General features: G+C 35.8%; 1 protein-coding gene and 1 long non-coding RNA gene across 4 annotated transcripts in view; one reads left to right on the top strand and one right to left on the bottom strand.

Moving 5' to 3' along the window:
• Window positions 1-21996, top strand: part of LOC141381177 (uncharacterized) — a 250631-nt gene that overhangs the window by 193661 nt on the left and 34974 nt on the right. The window lies entirely within an intron of this gene.
• ngfra (nerve growth factor receptor a (TNFR superfamily, member 16)) overlaps window positions 1-21996 on the bottom strand; it is a 73344-nt gene that overhangs the window by 20930 nt on the left and 30418 nt on the right. Inside the window, exons 3-5 of the mRNA XM_087244213.1 lie at window positions 17159-17521; window positions 3170-3392; window positions 761-963 (exon numbers count right to left, since the gene is read on the bottom strand). Of these exons, the coding sequence (XP_087100339.1) occupies window positions 761-963; window positions 3170-3392; window positions 17159-17521 (789 nt within the window). The remainder of the gene's footprint in view (window positions 1-760; window positions 964-3169; window positions 3393-17158; window positions 17522-21996) is intronic.

The following is a 21996-nucleotide window of genomic DNA, read 5'->3' as shown; positions in this document are numbered from 1 at the left end:
TGAGCTGTTTTCAACTGCCAGGTATTTGACAGAATTACATCATTTCAGTACATTCTTTAACTTTTTTAGTATACCATGGCCTTAACTTCAAGTAGGCAATGCTGCAGCCTAGAGACCTCCAAGTGGAAGGGACTTATACCACAAACAAGCTGGGTTTAGGGATGGTAGAAGTGTAGACATTATTAAAACACAACAGATTACTGTAAGTTTAGGTTTAGGGATGGTTTAGGTGTAGTAGACATTAATAAAACACAACAGAATACTGTAAGTTTGGGTTTAGGGATGGTGTAGGTGTAGTAGACATTAATATAACACATAAGGCTTCTGCCAGGTTGGTGTAGGTTTAGACATTGATTAAAAACACAATAGGTTTGACAAGACATTAAATAATGAAAACTCTAGGACGTTTATATACTGTAGCCTACTTTGAGCTCAACGTTTAGTGTACCAGCCCATTGAAGCTGGCTATAGGTTTGCCAAAGACATTTGCTATTGGTGAATTGGATGAACTAAATTCGTATGACTGTGTGCGTGTAAATGTGAGTGTGTATGGGTGTTTCCCAGCAATGTGTTGCAGCTGGAAATGCATCCACTGGATGAAATATATGCCGGAATAGTTGGTGGTTCATTCCACTGTGGCGACCCCTGATAAATAAAGTACTAAGCCGAAGGAAATTGAAAGAATGCTGGGTTATTAGTTTGCAATTTTTAGTTATCAGTGTACATGTACAGGCTTGTAAAAATGGAGTTGTGATCTTACCGATCTGCTCTGCTGCATGAAGCTGTGTGTGGGCCTGCGCTTGTGCCTGCGTCTGTGTCTGCGCCTGCTGCTCCTGCAGACTCTGACTGTCCACTGAGATGCCGCTGTCACTGTGCAGCTTCTCCCCTTCTGGAGATGGTGTCTGATTGGCTGTGGCTGCGCGATTGTTAGCTGCCTGTTTATTCTGCTTGCAGCTGTTCCACCTGGAAGACACAGATGCACACGTACAGTACAAATGAATGTAATGAGAGACAGCAAAACATCCGCTGCTTTCAGATGCAACAACAAACACTTGTGTATGCTAGTAGTGGATTTTTTTTTCTAGACACAGCTTTAGTCTTTTAATATTTTACAATTTTTTTTTTTGTTTGTTTGAGGGGTAGTTTACTCAAAAATAAACATTCTGCCACCATTTACTCACTCTTCATATGTTCAAAACCTGTTTGAGTTTCTGTTGAACGCAAAGGAAGATACTTAGAAAAATGCTGGCAATCGGCACCCATTGACTTCTCAATGATTTTTCAACAGTTCAACAGAAGAAAGAAACACATAAATGTTTACAATCACGAGGGATAATAAATAATGAGGTTCTTTTCTTTATTGCGTAAACTATCTCTTTAATATGAAGAATTTTGCGACGAAAAAAACGAATTGGTTAATTTCATGGTCATATTCACCCATTTCAAATGTTATCACTGAATTGAATCGGCTTTAACAGTGGTTATCAGCTGATAGATATGGGCCGGGGGCATTCTGCGCCGACTGGTCGGCTAAGAAGGCTGTAATCATCCATCCACATGATTAGTCAGCTATACTAATAGAGAAGACACCAGATTCAGATCTGTTTTTACATTACTGTGATGGTTGGGTTTAGGGTTGGGCTAGGCGTAGACATTAATAAAATACAATTAATAGGAAAAGTAATAAGTAATATAAATAATTATCGTGGTTAATCAGCTATTCTAATAGAGAAGACTCCAGATCTGTTTTTGCATTACTGTGACGGTTGGGTTTGGGGTAGGGGTAGATAATAATAAAATACAATAAATGGGAAAGTTAATAAATAATATAAATAATTCTTGTAAACTTTCGGCCGCAGTCATATGTGATCTGTAGCTATCCCATGTGGATGGATGATAACGGCCTTCTGAGCCTACTAGTAGGGGCAGAAGGCCACTACTGGCATATATCTATCAGCTGATAACCACTGATAACGCTCATTCAGTCAAGCGATAACATTCAAATCAGCTGTCATATTAGACTGATAATACGCAACTATAGGTCAGTTCACTTCCAGTGTATTATAATTGGATGATTTGGTCAAATAATTAACACTTGATAAATAAATCAAAAAGTGTCAGCAGATATGAAACAGTGTAATGTGCATTAGTTAACATGCAGCTGCAGTTATAGTTGTTTATAGACAACCAAATATCTAAAGGGGATCAACAAAGTGTAGGGAAAATAAAATATGTACATAAAATTCTGGCTAAAATTAGAATCACGATTTTTTTACTTAAAATCAAGATCACAATTTGTTTTCACTGTTATGTAGATGTATAATAAAGGTTAATATGAGTAGGCTATAATTATTGCTATTCCTAAACATATGGTAAAACATCCTCTCGGTAGAAAACAAACAGTGAGTCAGCTCATGTGTGATTTCTCAGCCGGGGATACATCATTACATTAGGAGAGAAATTACATTTTTGGGTGAATTATACCTTATAAATACAGTATGTGACACTTTTAACTCCCTTTGGAGGTGCCGATGTTGCTAAGCAACAAATATAAAACAATGTGAAGACTTGTTTGACCGCCTTTACGCTTCTCTCCTAACCTTGAAAATATAATTGGCTGAATCGTAGAAAAGCTACATTAAAATTGTGTGTAGGGTCGAATCGAGACTGTGATCTTTTTAATTGTGCAGCCCTACATGAAATTTTTGAATGAAACTGTTACTTGAGCAAGAAATAATTGAGCAAGAATGCATTAAATTGAGCAAAAATGACGTCCAACATATATATTTTAAATAATAAATGCTCATTTAAACATTTATTTTTTTTAAGAATTCAGGGGAAAATCATTATATTTAGTTAAAATTTACAGAAATATTAGGTAGCACTTTATTTGTTTATAGCAAAAATTAACAAACCTTAATGTTTCTTGTCCATTAATTCATCATAATCTAAAGATTTCTAAACACTCGTGTGACATTGACAACTGTCAAAAATCCAGCTTTGCTATCCCAGGGATAAATTTGAAAATACAAATATTGATGAAACAAATGCCGCCTTTGTAAACCTAAGAGTCTTCTAAAAGTCTTACAGACCGCCACAATGTTGAATGCTATAACCTTTGTCTAAAAGCAATAAAGGCCTATGATTTTTTTGCACTGCTTTTGCTCACCTTTTGAAAATGATGTACGCCAGGAGGCCGACCACAACTGCAGCCAGGATAGAACAGTAGATGGGGATCAGGTTCTCATTTAGCCCTCTGCCAATGAAGTGAGGGGAGCTGGGTTTGGGTGTGGTGGCATCATCTCCAGGGCTAGGGCTCCACAGACGATCTAAATCAGTGTCAAATGAACCAGAATCACCCGTGGAAGTGGGATAGGTGGGACTCAGTGGATCTAGGATAGAGAGAGAGAGACGGTCACACAAACATTAGGTATATACACTCAAACTTATAGGGAAAAACACTCTAAACAGGTTTCACACTCTATTATAGTTATGTAATTTAAAATGCAAATGGGATATTGAACTGAACCTAATGAGACCGTTAGTGGAAGCTGTGAAATTGACCAATCGCTGTCTGGATGGTGTTACATGATATATGGCCCTTTTCACCCACTAAAGGCACTATTTGTCTTTTTATCTGTCTTCCTCTCTTTATTGATTTGATGCATAATTTATAGAAAGGCATCCCCCCATAAACTTCTCCCAGTTCCCTATAGAGGACAATAGAGGCCGTCCACTTTTTCCGAAGCCTTTGTGCCGGAAGTATTTTTCCCATTCTGTTTTTCCCTCGCTTTTTATCACACGCATTATTTACATTACAAACTAGTACTTTATAGCTTTTAATAATAAATTATTCATCCAATGAAGCTTTTCAAAAACAAAAAAGATGCATTATTGACTTTACTATTTAAGTCGTTTATTCAGTATGTGTTGGACGTTTTAATACAGAACAAAATCAATTTCTGTGGAGGAAATGAATGGAATTTTTACTAAGGGAACCCAACTGTTGCACTTTATACACACACACAGAGGCACAAAATCTCCCTTGCTTTCCTGTTGAACTCTTCACTCCTCCTGAAAGAAAGATTCCAGAACGGAGTGGAGATTGTTATGGTTCATTTCTTTCGTGGCTGTAAAATTGGTGGTGACAGAGTTTGATCTGGCTCAACATGAGGTCTTAACATGGCTCTCTAGAATATTCTCATTCTCTGAACTATTCCAGAGCGTACATGTGCGTGACGGATTGAGAAATGCTGAAACCGAAAACCTCTTCGTTCTCTGTTTTATTTTTGATTTCGACAAAGCAACTACTGAGTATTCAGAGGTGCCATATTTTGCAACAAAATGAAAAAAAAAAAAAAAAACAGCACTCCTAATTTACATGGATGATATTTTGGGATTTTGAAAGCTCTTGTAGATTGTGTTGGAGATGAGGTGCTCTTTGGGTCGGACTTCCATTATGTGCAATCAAGCCTGTACAAATGATTCAGAATAAGGCTGCAACACAATTGCTCTTCAACAAATCCTGCGGTGCCATTTACACTAGTGCATTTTTGTATTAAAACACTTAGGATTTGTTATGGTTATGCAGGTATCTTTGTGGAAGTGGAAAAACTGAATGTTTATGAGCGAGAAAACAGCTAAACAGACCATCTGCAGTACAAGGATAAAGAACCAGCCTCCTCCATTCGGCCTCTTTAGTTTTTCTTTATTTTAATTTTCTTCTACTTTACTTTCGTGGACAAGAATGTGAAAATTAGGGTTTTGCTGATCTGAAAATACCAACAAATCATTCAAAACACCTCTTGTGCCTTATTGCGCTAGGTGTATGATAGGGCACTTTATAACAAAAATGTGACAATATAATACATCACAATCATATTTTATTCTTCAATCTTTGTTTTCAACTTAAAGGAAAAACAACACTAAAGGGGAAAAAGGAAAATTGAAAAAAGGAGGGGGGCACGGGTTGTTTTAATTAGTAACAGATTATTCTAGATAAAACATTAGGAAGACATTGATGGAAATACAAATCCTCCATAGAAGGCACATACCAGATCAGCACTATGATAATGGTTTGTTTAATTAAATCTCTGTAAAATTGGAGAATGTGTAGATAGGACAAAAACAAAGACTTTTGACAAATCATGGAACATTACGCCATAATTACAGAAAACCAATCAAAGTATGATTGTAGATAGCCAAACCTTCATTTTGAAAAGTATGGCTCAGTCCATCTTTTTTCAAACTAAGTTGAGGTCTTTAACATTTTCAAAATGCTCAATTTTTATTATTATTTTTTTTTTGTGGTTTAAATATGCCAAAGTAGTGTGGCCACCAAGCATAACCATAACAAAACATATGCATTTTAAAGTAAAAATGCACTTGTGTAAAATTGCACCTTAGTTTGGAGAAACAGATTGAATTGAATTTAATATTTTATTTGACAGATTTTAGACAACCTGTACAAAAATACAAGTATCCCATATATTTTGAATCAGTTTACATCAGGGGTGTCCAAACTCGGTCCTGGAGGTCTACTGTCCTGCATATTTTGGTTCCAAACCTAATTAAACACACCTGAACCAGCTGATCAAGCTCTTTCTAGGTATACTAGACTTTCAGGCAGTTGTGTTGAAGAAGGTTGGAGCTAAACTATGCAGGACACCTGCCATCGAGGACTGAGTTTGGACAACCCTAGTGTACATGGTTACATTAATTAAGATATTAACCTAACTTATTTTTGCGCTCAGACAAAACCCATTACCTGAGAACAAGTAACATATTCTATAGACCGAAATCGGGAAATATGTCGTTAGAAGTAGACAATAAGATTAATTAAATATGACGTTTAACAAATATAGGGAGATTTAATCCTTGATGAACAGTCCGATGTGCACAGCTCTCATATGGGTTGATGTGCTCAAAACACGCTGCAGTGCATCCCATCCAGGTGATGACTTGGCTCAGCCCAGCTTAGCTTCAGTGAGTTATGTATCATTCACTTATTTGTCGAGCAGCTCTCATATCACCATTATAGAACTGGCAGACTACAAGTTGCTTGCAAATATGTGCATGCCCATTGAGTGTGAATGGTCAAATATCATATGTTTTAGGCTGTAAAGTGTGGGACGAGTGCATTTTTCTGAAACGCAATAAAAACCCCAGTCTGGGCTAGGAGCATTCTCATTCTAAAACACACTTTGGTACTGGATACTGGTTTCAGCTTGCCTCAAGTTCAAGTAATTACAAATGTACAGTTTATCTCATCCGAAACCTTCTCATTCACTGTTCCTAGCTGGTGGATCTTCCCATCCCCATCTGGAACATCAAATCCCTGACTAAATAATCAAAAATCCTCAAATCCATGAGTACTCTTCTGCATTTCCAGAACATTCAGCTCAAGTCTGTTATTTGCCATCCTAAATTGGTCAGTTCCTGGTTGACCAACCACTATTTTCTAAAACCAGCTGCTTTGTGAAGATGCGAGATTGATTTAAATCAACTTTAAAATTAGACAAGCAATTCACAAACAAAGCTAATTTAAGCCTATTTAATAATTGAACTTGCTAATTTGCTTTACCATTTAGCTGACAGTCCTGTTTGAAGTCACTCTGGATAAACTTGTCTTTTTCTAAGCTATTGCTGACTGACCAGCTACTATGCTCTAAAATCCTGTTTGAAACCAGCTAGTCTATTCCAAAACATATCTACCACCTTAGCTTCTGTTTATAGTTTATGATGTTTCTGTAAAACATAAGTCATGTCTGAATATTGAAAGTTGAGAGCTGTTTAAACAATTAATTCAAGGACAGTGTTTTTTAGATTGGTTTGCAGACAGACAAACACAAACACGCAGTCTTCTTATCTTCAACACCTCTTCAAACTCGTGGGCATCTGAAGACTTGTGCAGTCGCCCCTCTTTCTTTTCTTTATCAGTCTCTTTCACTAACTGTCGGTCTTTTTTTAGTCCATCTCCACCCTCTTTGTTCACATTCATTCATTCATTTATGTCTGACCAAGTGTGCACTAAAACTTGAACGATTTCTGTAAGCTCTTTTATTTTCTCTGTCCCTATGATTTAAAAAAAATATATATATATATGTAAAACTTTGACACGCCAACATGAGTTTTTCGGCCTGTCTGAGCTCGAAACCTGTGTAAAAACGAGTCATCGCTTTTATTGGACTGAGCCTGTTAAACTCAACTGAGCCAAAGGTTAACAATTTTAAATCCTTCAGGCTTTATTTGATGCCATTTTTCCCTTTTAACTAAGCGATTTTGGGATGAGATGCCAAGTGTGAAGTGCTTGTTAACCCTCAGCTGGGCGCCGTCTTTAATGAGGAGTCTGTATTCTCATCCTCTCGCTGTGCTGTTTTTTAGAAGGGATTTTTATGCTTATCTGGCAACCCTTTTCAAGTTTGTTAGAATGGTTGTCTTTATCTAACAGAAAACACTCTCGAAAGACTGTCACACACACACACAGGCACACAGCAACCCTTATATTCTCTTCTTGTGTGTGTGATAGACAGGAGGGGGAGCGATAAGAGCCTGATGGGTGTGTGCGTGTGTGTGTGTGAACGGATGGATGGCTGAATGAACAGAAGCTTTGCTGTTAAGTGCTCTGATTAGCGGCAGTAATTACACTAGCAGGAGGCATTAACACACATACACACACACTTATTAATCTGTCTTAAACAAGGATTTGTTATTTAAAAGTCGCATTAAAAATCGGAAAGTTGACAAATCCGAAGCTATTTTATTATGTAGGTATGCGTATGTTTGCTATAGTTTAGATTTGTTTTGTGTAGCTTACAGTATATACAGTTGGGGAAATAATTATTGAACATGTCACCATTTTTCTCAGTAAACATATTTCTAAAGGTGCTGTTGACTTGAAATTTTCCTTGAACGTTGGTAACAACCAAAGAAATCCATAAATGAAAAGAAAATAAATCTTATTAGTTTACAAATGAAATTATGAAGGATAAAATGAAATGACACAGCGAAAAAGTATTAAACACATGAAGAAGGGGAGGTGTAGAAATGAATGGAAAGCCCAGACAGCAGCTGAAATCTCTCAGTAGTTCTTCAGCAACTTTCTGCCCTTCCTGAGTGTAAATAAATTTCAGCAAGACAATGATCCAAAATACAGCCTATGAAACTCTCAAATAGTTTCAGAGAAAGAAAATCAAGATGTAGAATGCCTTAGCCTGTTACCTTATTTGAATGAAACAGAAAGCTCTAACTAGTTTGAATTTAAATGTATTGTCTTTCCATTCCAAAAGAATTTAGGGCACCAATTTCTTATTAAAGAGCTCCTATTTTACCTCTTTTACAAGATGTAAGATAAGTCTTTGGTATCTCCAGAATGTGTCTATTAGGTTTCGGTTTCATCAGATCATGCTTATGTTTGAAGCATCTTTGTTTATTTTTGTACAAACACTGTATGGCTGTGGTGATTGTAGCGGTATGAATTACTTACCAATTTTGCTGTCTTTATTACAAACATGCACTGTTTTAAAAATGTTTTAAACTTGTAAAACTCATTCTTGAGATGCAGCTGATCACAGAGAGTCGGAACAGATCTTTCAATCCTAGTTTCTTAGCAAAAAAATTGTCTGTTTACATGGTAGACTCTTAGGGCCTACTCACACTATGCCATCCGTACCGTGCCCAGGCCCGTTTCCCGGATCGTTTGAGAAGTGTGAGTGCGCTGAATCGGGCTCAAGCACGGTTCACTTGGCCGGCCCTGGCCCGGTTGGAAGAGGTGTGCCTGAGCGCGGATCACTTGGGCTTTGACGCGGTACGCTTGTGTGTGAGTGCAAAACACGCCAAAGCCCGAAACCGAAAGCGAGACGTGACTTTTAAGGGGCTGTTTCATATGGATTTATTAATCATTCTTACTGTTCAGTGATCGCAAACTGCCGTAGTTTATTAAAGACGCAAACTCCTCACAGCACGACAGCTGCGCGCCTTTAGCAGACCTCCTCATTCCTGCAGCACGAGGGCTTTATGATTGTTTATGAGCGCCAAAAGTGGCGGATCTGTCCGGTGAAATATCTGACTGCGTGTCACCGCATCCCTAAGGACTGTTTGGCGAAATATTTGACTGCATGTCACTGCATAACAAACGACTGTAAGGATATAACTAGAGAAATCTCCACTGTGCTACTGGGTGAGAGCATATGGCAAGCCGTTTTAGCATTTAAACCTTGTTCTGACTATCCATAAATATATTTAGAGATATAATTATATTTTGACGTCATAATTATAATTCGGATAGTCAGAATGACAATTAGAGATATCTGCAATTACAATTGTACTAGTACGAAATCAGATTGGAGATATCTGCAAATATATTATGACTAGTCATATTCCTCCATTGACTTCCTTTGAAAAATATTTGCAGATATGTCTAACTGAGTTTTGACTCGTCAAAAATCCAATTCAAGATATCTACAACTGTAATTTGACTATTAGTAAATTATTAGAGATATCTTCAAATATATTTGTAAATATCTCTAAATATGACGAATTAAAGACATCTCCAAATGTATTATGACTAGTAAAAACTCAGTTAGAGATATCTCTAATTACAATTGTGACGAGTCAAAACTTATTTAGAGATATCTGCAAATATTTTTCAATGGAAGTCTATGGAGGAATATGACTAGTCATAATATATTTGCAGATATCTCCAATCTGATTTCGTACTAGTACAACTGCAATTGCGGATATCTCTAATTGTTATTCTGACTAGTCGAATTATAATTATGACTAGTTAAAATATAATTAGAGATATCTCTATATATTATCTCTAAATATATTTATGGAGTCAGAACAAAGATTTAAATGCTAAAAAGGCTTGCCATAGAGAGCGCTTCTGAACAGCGCAGCAGCGATGACGTAAGCGTGCCGAGGCCCGATATGGTGTGAGCGCGGGTCATCGGGGGAGACGGGAGGGGGGACAAGCGTGCTTTGGCCCGGTTCGAGGCAACTGTACCTACTGTGAGTACAGCATTAATCAGAGTGTTGTCTTAATCATATTTAAATCAGAGTATTGGTGTCCATGTAAACGTAGTCATTTAAAGTGCCAGATGATGTTACAAGCTGTCAAAGACATTCCTCTGCCTTTAAGTTGAGTCCATGAGCTCTCAAATGTTTTATTAAGTTTGACGTGTTTCCCCATTACACCCAACTTTTGTAAAGCATCTGTTGCACGTCGAGGTGTCAGAATCCTTGCTTGTAAAATATAGCCATACTTTAGAATGCTTAGTTTGAGCAGATTTGATAAATGCGATTGTACATGTTGATAAAGGGAATCGTTCAGCGGATACATCGCCAACATAGTCCGTATCCCTCAAAGTCGTTTAGAATTAAATGTTTAAAAATTATGTGACACCAAGCGTACCTATGTGTGCTTTTGATGCACCTGCTTGATGTTTTTTTTTTTTACATCCTTTTTGCAGCATCAGTGGTGCCAAAATTAGGCACCAAAATTCATATGCTGATTCAGTCCAGTGCATACCAGTTATGGCAACTGGGTTTCGGTACCCAACCCTAATTTTAACGCTTATTATTTCACTAATTATGCCCACAAGGCCCACATCATCACAATCTAATTTGAAAACAAAATCGATTCAGAATCATTAGAGAAAGAATCACAAATAGTTTTTCTCCCACCCCTACTTATCACGGCAGTCTATCTATAATAACAAGTGCAGATAAAGTGACAAATCTAGAAGACTGAAACCCCAAATGAAGCAGGAATAGAGTGAATGAAGGAAGCTTCAGAAGGGAAGGAAAAACTGGTCTGATATGTATCTGAATGTGTGTGTATGTGTGTGTGTGAGAGATGCAGTATCCGCGTTAGAGGTCACAGATTGAAACCTGAGTGTAAGAAACTCCAGCGGCCTTATCGATCCAACAAAGGAAGGAGCTCAGCACATCTCTCTCTCTTTCTATCACACACACTCACAGACACATGCCAGTTAAATGCCTATGAGCCACAGGAAGTGAATCACCATGAATCATGGACCACCAGCGTGGAGAGAGACTGGTCATTCAGGCATATGTGCGCCTTTGACTCTTGACTGTGGTCAGTCTCATGAAAGAAGTTATTTTCAAAATGCCCCTCTCATCAAGGGGGCACATAAACGACTGGCCGTCAGAGAGATGGACAGACATGAAAGGGTCAGAGATGCACAGACAGAGAGAGCGGGATGGTGGAGAGAGGCGGTAAAGGGCACGTATAAGGTCATTTTAAGCATGATAAAGTGGCACTCGCTGAGGGTGGTCATCTCTGTCTTTATGACTGTGTGTGTGATATGGCAGAACAAGACAGCTCTGTGCTGTAACCAAACACACAAAGAGCGATCACATTATCTTCAGGACAGAGCTAGAGGAGAAGTGTTGAAACTGTAGCTTCCAACACTAATAATATTAATATTGTAGATGTTACCGTAAAGTTAAGTATCATTTCTTTTACACTATAAAAAAGTTTGCAGTGAAGTGTATTCTGAAACAATGAAATCAAAGTACCTCTGAACGGGGTTTGAGTTAGGGATGTCCAGATCTGATCAGATGATCGGAAATCGGGCCAGATCACACAGTTTCAGTCACGAGCGGAATTGAACGTTACCACCTTATGCGGTGGCACAGAGAAAGACCTTTTTCTTGACTTCACACAGAAACGGCAACGCGTGCGGCATAACATCACTTTGTTGCAGAGATGCTATTGGTTAAATGTCAGTTAGTAAGTAGAACACAGAAGCAGCTTGAAGCGGAAAGCGCGAGTATGTCTGCGGACTGGAGGTATTATAAAGTTGACAGCAACATTGCCATATAGAAAACTGTGAGATATGTATAATTGGGATTGCCTGCCGGGTATTTTAAGTTGAGGTGCTGTTTGTTTTTATTTTAGATTTGTTTAATATTTATGCACTTTCTTTACATACCTGAAACTTATAGCCTAGTGCCTATAGCACTTATTCATTGTTGCTCTTATGCCTTGTTTGCACGTCATGCTATGATATGTGAGCAACCTGTGCAGCTTTATTGCTCGAGCGAGCATGATGTATATGAACACATACAGACACTTACAGTCCCCGATATGTTACCAACTAGAGAAGAACTACACACAGCAGACATTTCGTCCTTAATTAGGTCAAAGAGCTTAGAATGACCAAGAGGCGACACTCAATAGAACGTTCCATTGCAACAGCAGCGCCCAGCAACAGCCCCGGATTCCGCCATTTTGGAGTGAAAGTGGTCGGCCATCCATTGGATCTCATTACTGTCGCGATGGCAAGCAGCTGCTTTGTTTTTTATTTATTTATTTAAAAAGCGCATTAAAGCTGAGATACAACCTGAAAGACGACAATACAACACTTACTATCACAATCCTCAGCACTTTTAATAGTTTATTTAACAGACTTATAATATACTGTTGTTCTATTGGAGTTTTCATTCCAAAATGGCCGCCTCTAGTGGCTGTTTTCCCAAATTACACCAGAGTGTTGCCTCTTGGTCATTCTAAGCTCTTTGATTAGGTTCAAAAAACACAAAGTATAGCCTACAGTCAGTGAAAACCTCTCATCTGTGACCGTAATCTTCAGCAGTACATGTAGCCTCTGTTAGAGAGTCATTCCATCATTCCTAGTTCATATTAGTCCAAAAGGTGGTGATAAAAATTAAAACAAGGCAGTTTGTTCACATTTGCTGAAGAAATACCGTGCTCCTTGGCTTCCCCTTTTTTCCACGCTTCACTCTCGCGTTTGTCCTTTTCTTTCTGAATGTGTCACTCTCGCGTTTGTAATCTCTCGCTGTGTATTTCAAACATGGCGGGTCTTTTGTTTACATTCTGGCTTGTTGCCTAAGCCAATGACGTATCTCTGTAAACCAATAGCGTTCAGCTGCGCGTCTGGCTCTGCCTTTTGGTACCCTTTCTTGTGTTTGGGACCCTTTCGAAAGGGTGCCGAAAAAGTGGTACGGTATGGTTTGGTTCGGTACGCCTTTTAACAGTGGAAACGGACATATAAGCATACCGAACCGTACCGTACCACTCAGTGGAAATGAGCCATTAATAGTTGTGTAAATTGCGTCTGCTAAATGACTAAATGTAAATGTAAATATTTACTGTTGCACGAAAGTCCTAAAGTGAAGAATTGATGTTATTTATTACCTGATTGTTGAAGCTCCCTCACAGAGGTGCTCTGTTTGTTAATACAGTTATTAAATGTTAAAATAAGGTAAATTAAATAAAAATTAGGAAACATCCTGGATCTGTTTCTTCGCTTTTCTTTATTCTTTTTTATGTATTATAAAAGTATCGGATTGAGTTTTGGTATTGGTAGATACTCAAAATCAAATGACTCGGACTTGGATCTGAGGGCAAAAAACTTGATCGGGACATCCCTAGCTCGAGTATTCTGATAACTAGTGGTTTAGACGCACATTTACACCTGTATCGAGGAGTGTGTGATCAGATTACCTGAGACAGATGTTAATAGCGGGTGTGACACACACCAAAGAGCCACAGCCGACACCAAACCTCAAACTGACACATCTAGCCCAATCATTCTCAGTGGCAGGAGCTATAATGACCCTCACACACATACACACACACACACACACACACACACACACACACACACACACACTGAGCCCCCAGGCTTCAGACATCAGACGGTCCCACCGCCGAGTGCTAGCACACTAATCCAATGACACGCCACATTACATGCCTACTCCTGCCATAGAAACAGAGCTTTCTCTGTGCGTTTGCTTGAGCGTGTGCGTGTGTGTAATCGAGTACTAGAATAGAGCACTTCAGTAGCTGGTCACAGTATTTCTAAGGTAACCTTAGGTCAAACTACACTGCTAACTGGGAAAAAACTAAAAGTTTAGCTGGTTGTATGTTTAGTTGGTTTGTGGAGAAAGCTTTGAGGAAAAGAAGGTATTTAGTAAGTAATAATATGACATATTACCTCACAGTTTAAACTTAATCTATATCCATATTCATATCTGTGTCAGCAAATGGTTACTAATAGTTGAAGTTTTTTTTCCGTGATTCTATATCAAATATCCAATACAGCACAGTAACATCATTTTATTGAATATATATCTAGATATACTGTATTTCTACATTTATAGGTATGGATTTGAGTGAAATGTTAATATACTTTTTTTGATAACTTTTTAGCTCTGATAACATTTCATTTAGAGGATTTTACGTGCGTGCATGCATTGTGTGTGTAGAGAGAAAAATTCTAGATAAAATATTTCAGAAGATTTTGTGTACTATATAAATATCATATGTTATATTATACAATATATTATATTATTATATTATATTATATTATATTATATTATATTATATTATATTATATTATATTATATTATATTATATTATATTAAATTATATTATATTATATTGTACAATATTATATTATATTATTATATACTATATAATATTACATTTTGTTATACAATATTATATATTATATTATATTATATTATATTATATTATATTATATTATATTATATTATATTATATTATATTATATTATATTACATTATACTATATTTTATTATATTATATTGTACAATGTTATATTATATTATTATATACTATATAATATTACACTTTTTATACATTATTATATATTATATTTTATTATATTATATTGTACAATATTATATTATTTTATTATATACTATATAATAATACATTTTGTTATGCAATATTATATTATATTATATTATATTATATTATATTATATTATATTATATTATATTATATTATATTATATTATATTATACAATATTATATTATTATATACTATATAATATTACATTTTGTTATACAATATTATATATTTTATTATATTATATTATATTATATTATATTATATTATATTATATTATATTATATTATATTATATTATATTGTACAATATTATATTATATTGTTATATTTCCAGATCACTACCAAAGCAATAAACCACATTTAGAGTTTTCCGTCATATAATAAAGTAAGAAGAACTCTCACATGCTGTAAAAATCAATAATTGATAAATCCTGTAAAATCCACACAACTACTTAAATACATATTGAAGTGTGTATGTATGTATGTGTGTGTTTGCATGTGTCTCTGAGTTTGACCTTTTAGACTGCCGTGACCTCTGTAACTACAAGGCTTTGCACTGAACAATCTACACTTTGACCTTTCAACTGCTAGGCCACAAGCAGACACATGCGGAAATGACCCAGACCGGGCTTTAAACACATGGAGGAAAGCAAACATTATGACTGAGACTGAGAGAAATTAGCTGTTAGAAAGACTGTGAGAGTGATCGGTTGTGTTGTTCGTGCAGTTGCTTAGTGAGTGAGCACATGCTATACTGATTACATTATCGTGTGCAGCTCAAATATGCATGAAATTGGTTGATTGATATTATCTAATGTTTGATAAGAAAATGGCCTGTTTACAGTACTGGTCCAAATAAAGAAGCCTACTCTGCTCACCAAGGCTGCATTTATTTGACTAAATATACTGTAAAAACAAAAAAATAAATAAAAATAAAAAACTGTTTTTACAATTTTTTTCTTTTATTGCATGAAGTTTAGAATTTAAATAAGTCGCATAATTGTCAACATCAATACGCCAATATTCAGTGTTACATGATCCTCAAATGATTATAATATACTGTTCAGCTAAATTAAATTGTGCCTGTTACTCAATTTTTTGTGTTTGTAGAAACTTTTTTTACGTTTTAAATGTTTTACTTTCACTTTTTAACTTGATTAATAAAAGTAAACATATTTTAATGTTACTTCTGAATGGTACAGCTTTTTTTAAGCTGCAGCTCATTATATTCCAATAATTTTGAAAGGATTGTTGGAGCCAAGATTCTGCTTTAAATTACAGAAATAAATTTTATTTTAAACAACATTTGATAAAACAATAGCTATTTTAAATTATTTGTAGTAATATTACTCAATTTTACAGTATTTACTGTGTTTTTGATCAAATAAATGCAGCCTTGGTAAGCTTCTTTTAAAAGCATTAAAGAAGCTTGCTGTTCCCACATGATGTTTAAGAGAGCTAAGAATTTTTCACAGTATGTCTGATAATATTATTTTCTTCTGGAGAAAGTCTTTTTTGTTTTATTTCGGCTAGAATAAAAGCAGTTTTAAATTTTTTAAAAAACATTTTATGGTCAATATTGAAGAAATGAAAATTATCAGATGCATTGGTTTATTTGGCAAAACATGTCTTTTTCACCAAGAAGGTCCATACTGATTCTATAGGCAGATACGCTTTACCAACAGTCAGAGAAAGAGAGGGGAAAACTAGATAAACATGTCACAGTTTAGCTAAATTAATTCAAGCCTCCTCCTGACGTGACGTGTGATGCATTAAAACATTGTTTTCCAGCTGCGCTTCATTCTCGAAATGTATAGTTTGTCTAAAGCAGGGATACAATCGGTCAGCGCAGTTGTCCTTCCATAGTAAAATGTGACATTTTGTGTCTGCCGGTTTATTTATTTACGGGAGTTCATTGGCATTTTCCTGCATGTGAATTCAGACAAACTGATAAGCAGTTTAGGAACGTTCAATGAATGTTCAATAACATCTGGCCAATGAGTGATGTGGATTTTGTCAGATGACTGCATTTTGGTTCTATCCAACTGGTTCGGACCAAAACCAGCAGTGTGTTGTAAAAACAATTTAAAGACGGCAGAAAATGCAACAATGTATCATTTATTGCCCTTGTTCCGGACCAAATAAAGCGAACTATAGATGTGAAAGCACCCTTAAAAGCTTAACTGGGTTTTTAGGTTAACTTGGCAGGTTAGGGTAATTAGGCAAGTTATTGTATAATGATGGTTTGTTCTGTAGACCGCGAAAAAAAATGCTTAAAGGGGCTATTAATTTTGTCCTTAAAATGGTGTTTAAAAAATTAAAAACTGCTTTCATTCTATCCGAAATAAAACAAATAAGACTTTCTCCAGAAGAAAAAACATTATCAGACATGCTGTGAAAATTCCTTGCTCGGTTAAACATAATTTGGGAAATATTTAAACAAAATAATAAAAAATTCAAAGGGGGGCTAATAATTCTGACTTCAACTGTATATGTAAATTATCTCACCGTGACACAGTGCATCTTCAGTTGGTGTGCAGTTTCTGAGCAGTATCTCTGTATCCTCTTCGCAGATTGTGCAGGGCATGCAGGGGTCCATCGTGTTCTCTTGATCAGAGTAGGTTTCATCCCGACACTCCTCACACACTGTGTCGTGGTTCAGTTCGCAGCGCATATCCACACCCTGACCCAGTGGACACACAGTGCAGGGCTCGCAGCGGCTGCTCAACACGTTCATGAAGTAGCCATAGTTGCACACGCACTCGGCGTCATTGGAGTCAGTGCAGGGCGTCTGCATTCTCATGAGGCCTGTGCACTCAGTACACACCTGGCATTTGTCTGTGTGACTGAACGTGGCAGAGAACGTCTCACCTGCAGAAAGAGAGAGATGGAGAAAATTATCAGACATAGTCATCAGGGATAGGGATACTGGTAACACTTTACAATAAGGTTGTCTGAGTTAATGAATTTACTAAAATGATCAAACTATGAACAATCCATTTGCTGTAGTATTTGTTCATGTTAGTTAAAGGTGCAGTATGTAAGTTTGACACCCAGTGGTTGAACTAGGTATTGCACACCTGGTTCAAAACACATGCAAGCGCAGGTTGCCAGATTGATGACATAAAGAGCAGCAGGCCTGACTATCGAGCCTAAAGGCTGATTTAAGTTGAGTTCACAATAAAAGCAACAGCATGTGATAGAAGGAATATTGTCATATTAATAGAAGTTTTTGCTCTAACAAACACCTGAAGTTTATTTTTATAAACAACTAAATAATCTGACAATGTTTACCTCAGGTACACCTCATGTACTTTATTCAGTGTTAAATGCTAATAATGTGAGTCTAAATGCCATTTTACATTATATTTATTGCTATACTACTGAAAGCAGCAGCAGATAGTTCACCTCAGATCTTTGAAATTGAACTTCAGAACTGTGACTCAGTGCAAGCCAAGACATATCAGTGATTCTGCATGTACATTTAATTATGTTAAAATAGTTTAATATGTATTAATGAGATTATAAACCTTACTATTTCGTTGGAGTGCAGTAAGTGCACTATTCTGTGCTTCTGAATGGCTGTATTTAAATTTCTGTCATATTTCGTCTGATGCAAACAGCCAAATTGCTTATCACAGCAAATCTGTAACCTGCTCACCTAATGTTTACGTTCATAATATTTATATTATTTGCTAATTAATAACCAACTCATGTGGAACTCTGAATCTGCATCTCATTTCGAAGTCTGCTACTATCCATCGAAGGTTGCATTTCGATCACAAACGCATAATTTAAGAGGCTCCATGACTGAATGTATGAAATATGATTTCCACCAAGTCAACCCAGGGTGTGGATATATAATTGGCTAAACTGGCATTGGGCGGGTTAAAGGGACCAAAACAAAGACAGCGTTCTGGCATGTAACCCACATTTTCAAAGCAGAGTATCTGACTTCAGAATTGTTTTTCAGTTAAACAAGAATGTTCACTTAGCATGTTTCTTAAATATCAGTATGTTTAGACCTTAGAAAAGTCAAAAACTTGCATCCAGTACCTTTTAAGAAAATACAGTTGTTCATTGTTAATTAATTTTAACTCTCGGTGCATTAACTAATGTAACAACCATGAATAAGGATTTTAATAATACATTAGTAAATGCTTAACTATGGTTAATAAATGCTGCACAAGTATTGCTCATTATTTGTGAGTAAATACATTAAACTTATTGCAAAGTGTGACTGGGATACTGTTTAACTCAGGAGGGGTGGGGAGGGGGTGTCCAACTTCAGAGCACCACTGCTCCGTTTCCCAAAAGAAAGAATGAGTCGTCAGTAATTCCAGTCACAAAACTACATATTTGTACCAAATTTACATAATGACAGACTAAAGTTGCCCAGAAACAATGCCTACTCTGACCCTTAAACACTATAGTTATATCTTAGACCTGAAGAGTTTGGTTCATGTTGTTGTTCAGGAGATGCAATTTTCTGCATTGCCAAAACCATCTTAATCAAACTTCCAAAGATTGTTATTGGTAAAATGATAAAGCCAAAAACATGTTTCTGTTCATTTCACAGTGCATTAAATCATTGGAGCTAAAATTTTGCACATTTGGTTTTTAAAATGTATTCAGTTGACCAATAACAGAAAGCCACTAGAGCACAGCCGACTCAGAGAAAGCACAGGCTTCTGATTCTTCTAAAAGATCAAATGCTACAATATATATTGTTTTTTAAATTGTTAATAATTTGGTTGGATGTAAATGTTTTGTAGGGGTTGTAAAACTGGAGACATTTACAATAGCATAATTTAGAAACTTTATTAATGATCACTTTGGGGAAATTTGATTATGTCTTTAGTGCTTTAATTATAATTAGTCACTGATGATGATTATAACAAGACACTAGTGGCAAAAAAAAGTTGAAAACAGTGAGGAGGCGAGGCTTTAAAAAAACAGACAAAAGAGGAAAAATTTGTAATCAAGGAAAGGAACAATGTGCAAGATTGAGTTATAGAGATCTCTCTTTCTGTGCGTGCGTGTGTGTAATGGCAATGATTCATGCAGCCTAAACACAAGTAGACCTGGCACAACTGTGTACATAATGCATCTCAGTTTACTGTACTTTATACTGCTTTCAACATTGAAATAACCTTCAGAATACTGTGCAGTCTAAGTGGCTGCATCAGAAAATAAATACTTTGCTACCATATAGAATACAATAAGGAGGTTTTCACAGTGATGCTGTTGAAGAATCATTTTTGCTTCTCCAATGAAGCGTTTAGTAAAAGGTTCCTCAAAAAATATTTGTCTTCATTGTGTGAAAAGAAAAGTTTTAAACTCTAAAGATGCTTTTTTTAAGGACTTTTAAAGAATTATTGATGCAAAAATAACATTTATTTATATTTTAAGAGTGCAGAATGTCCAAATTCATGCATCCAATTAATTGTATTTGCAAAATTGGAATTTGCATTCGCATAAAATAGAATAAAGCACTGTTTCCAAGCAAGCAGTAAACAGAACAAGCTGGTCACTTTCTAATAGACTGGAACCAAATATCAAAACAAAAATTTTAATTTTCTGGAAAGAAAAAGCCACTGTGGGCCTTTTTTTTCCAATTTAAAAAAGTACTTGCACTAAAACTTGCTCTTAAACGCAATGAATGTGAGTTGGCTTTTAGATGTTTGAGACCACTCTTTGGGACATCAGTCGCTCAAGAGTTCTATAAGATAAAAACAGTTTGATGACAGACTTTGGCTAAGGGATTTTGGAATGACCAGAACAACAATGTTGTGCAATGTGGTCAGTCCATTGGGTTGCCCATTAGTGCCATCCCATCATTCTCATTTTTGTTATCACACCATCTGAAAAGATGAAATAACATGACTTTTTTGATGTGCACGCTGTAATTTATCAGTAAATATGTTTCCATCATAGTTTATGTGTATTTTTTGTCATTGGGTAAAAAGTTTATGCAGCTTTGTGCAGTTTTTATGTGCATTTTTAAAATTCATAGCGTATAAACTTGCCATTTTTGTTAAGCATTTTTATGCAATATAAAAAAAAAAAACATTTTAAAAATAGGTGGATAAAAACTTGGCTAATGACAACGCAGGTCAGGATAGTACCTACTGAAGAGTTTGAGATTATGCAGTCAATCAGTATGATGTCATTTTCTTTGTTGACATAGCACACATTTCAGGTGATTAGCTGTGAGGAAACATGGCAGATTTTTAGTTGTGTCCCAATTCAGAGGGAAGCTGCACCCTTTAAAGGTCGCAGACTTCAAAGGTGAGTCCTTCAAAGTCCACAAAGGCCAAACCAAGCTGTGTGAAATGAGACATTCTAACCTGCAGTAACCTGCCCAATTAATGTGACATCTGTCGTTATCACTTTTTGCACACATCGCTTCTGAAAATAGTTCACCTAAAAATGAACATATACTAACAATCGATTTGTTATCAACTGGTTAAAATCTTAAATTGAAGTTTTTTTTCTTTCTTTCTGTTAAACAAACATAAAAAATAAACACAAAAATGTATTTTGAAGAATGTTGGTTATTATTATTAATACTGTTAACTGCTAACTATAACACCAAAGATACAATAGAAGTCAATGACTGCTGGATTATGTCTTTTTAAAATAGTTTTTTTTTTTTTTCATTTTGAAGAGCTTTAATTGTGTGTAACATATTAAAAGTGATGATTTCGTACTTTGATAAAAGCATGTTAAACATTTAAATCATTTGTTTTGTTTTTTCATGGTTTTCAATGAGGGTCCAGAATGAAAGTGAAAGTGAGATATTTAAAGTTTTAAATCGTGATGTTGTCATGTATTTACAAAAAATAGCTATATGTTCATTCTTCTACAATCCACCAGAAATCTCTTCTTTTTGATTTGTAACAAGAATTTTGGAGTTTGAAGAGGGAAGTTGTGCTTTGTTCATAAAACTTGTTGACACTTAAATCATTTTGTCCCTTTTGCACTTGTTGTTAATGTATTTTTAAATTCAAAAGTGCATCCTATTATCTTTTTTTAATTGTTGACTTATGCACATACATGTTTTTTTTTTACATGTTTTAAAATGAATTCAATTGAATGTCAATTCAATTGTACCAGCATTGAACATTGATTAAAATTCAGATTTGGACTTTTAAATTGAGACTCAGTCCGAAGGCCTCAGTGAAAAACTCAGACTTAAAGAATACCTAAAAATTTATATGGTATGGTTTGCTTTTTGGTAACTTTTGACAGTAAAAACGGTCATGAAAGCGTACCGAACCGTACCATATCGTACCACCCAGTGGAAATTGGCCATTTGTGAAAAAAACCTTGCTTTAGATTAA

This window comes from Danio rerio, chromosome 3 (genome assembly GCF_052040795.2).
Source record: "Danio rerio strain M-AB ecotype USA chromosome 3, GRCz13ab, whole genome shotgun sequence".
Lineage (NCBI taxonomy): Eukaryota > Metazoa > Chordata > Actinopteri > Cypriniformes > Danionidae > Danio > Danio rerio.
Note: the sequence above shows the minus strand (reverse complement) of the source record. Positions and strands in the feature narration are given on the sequence as shown.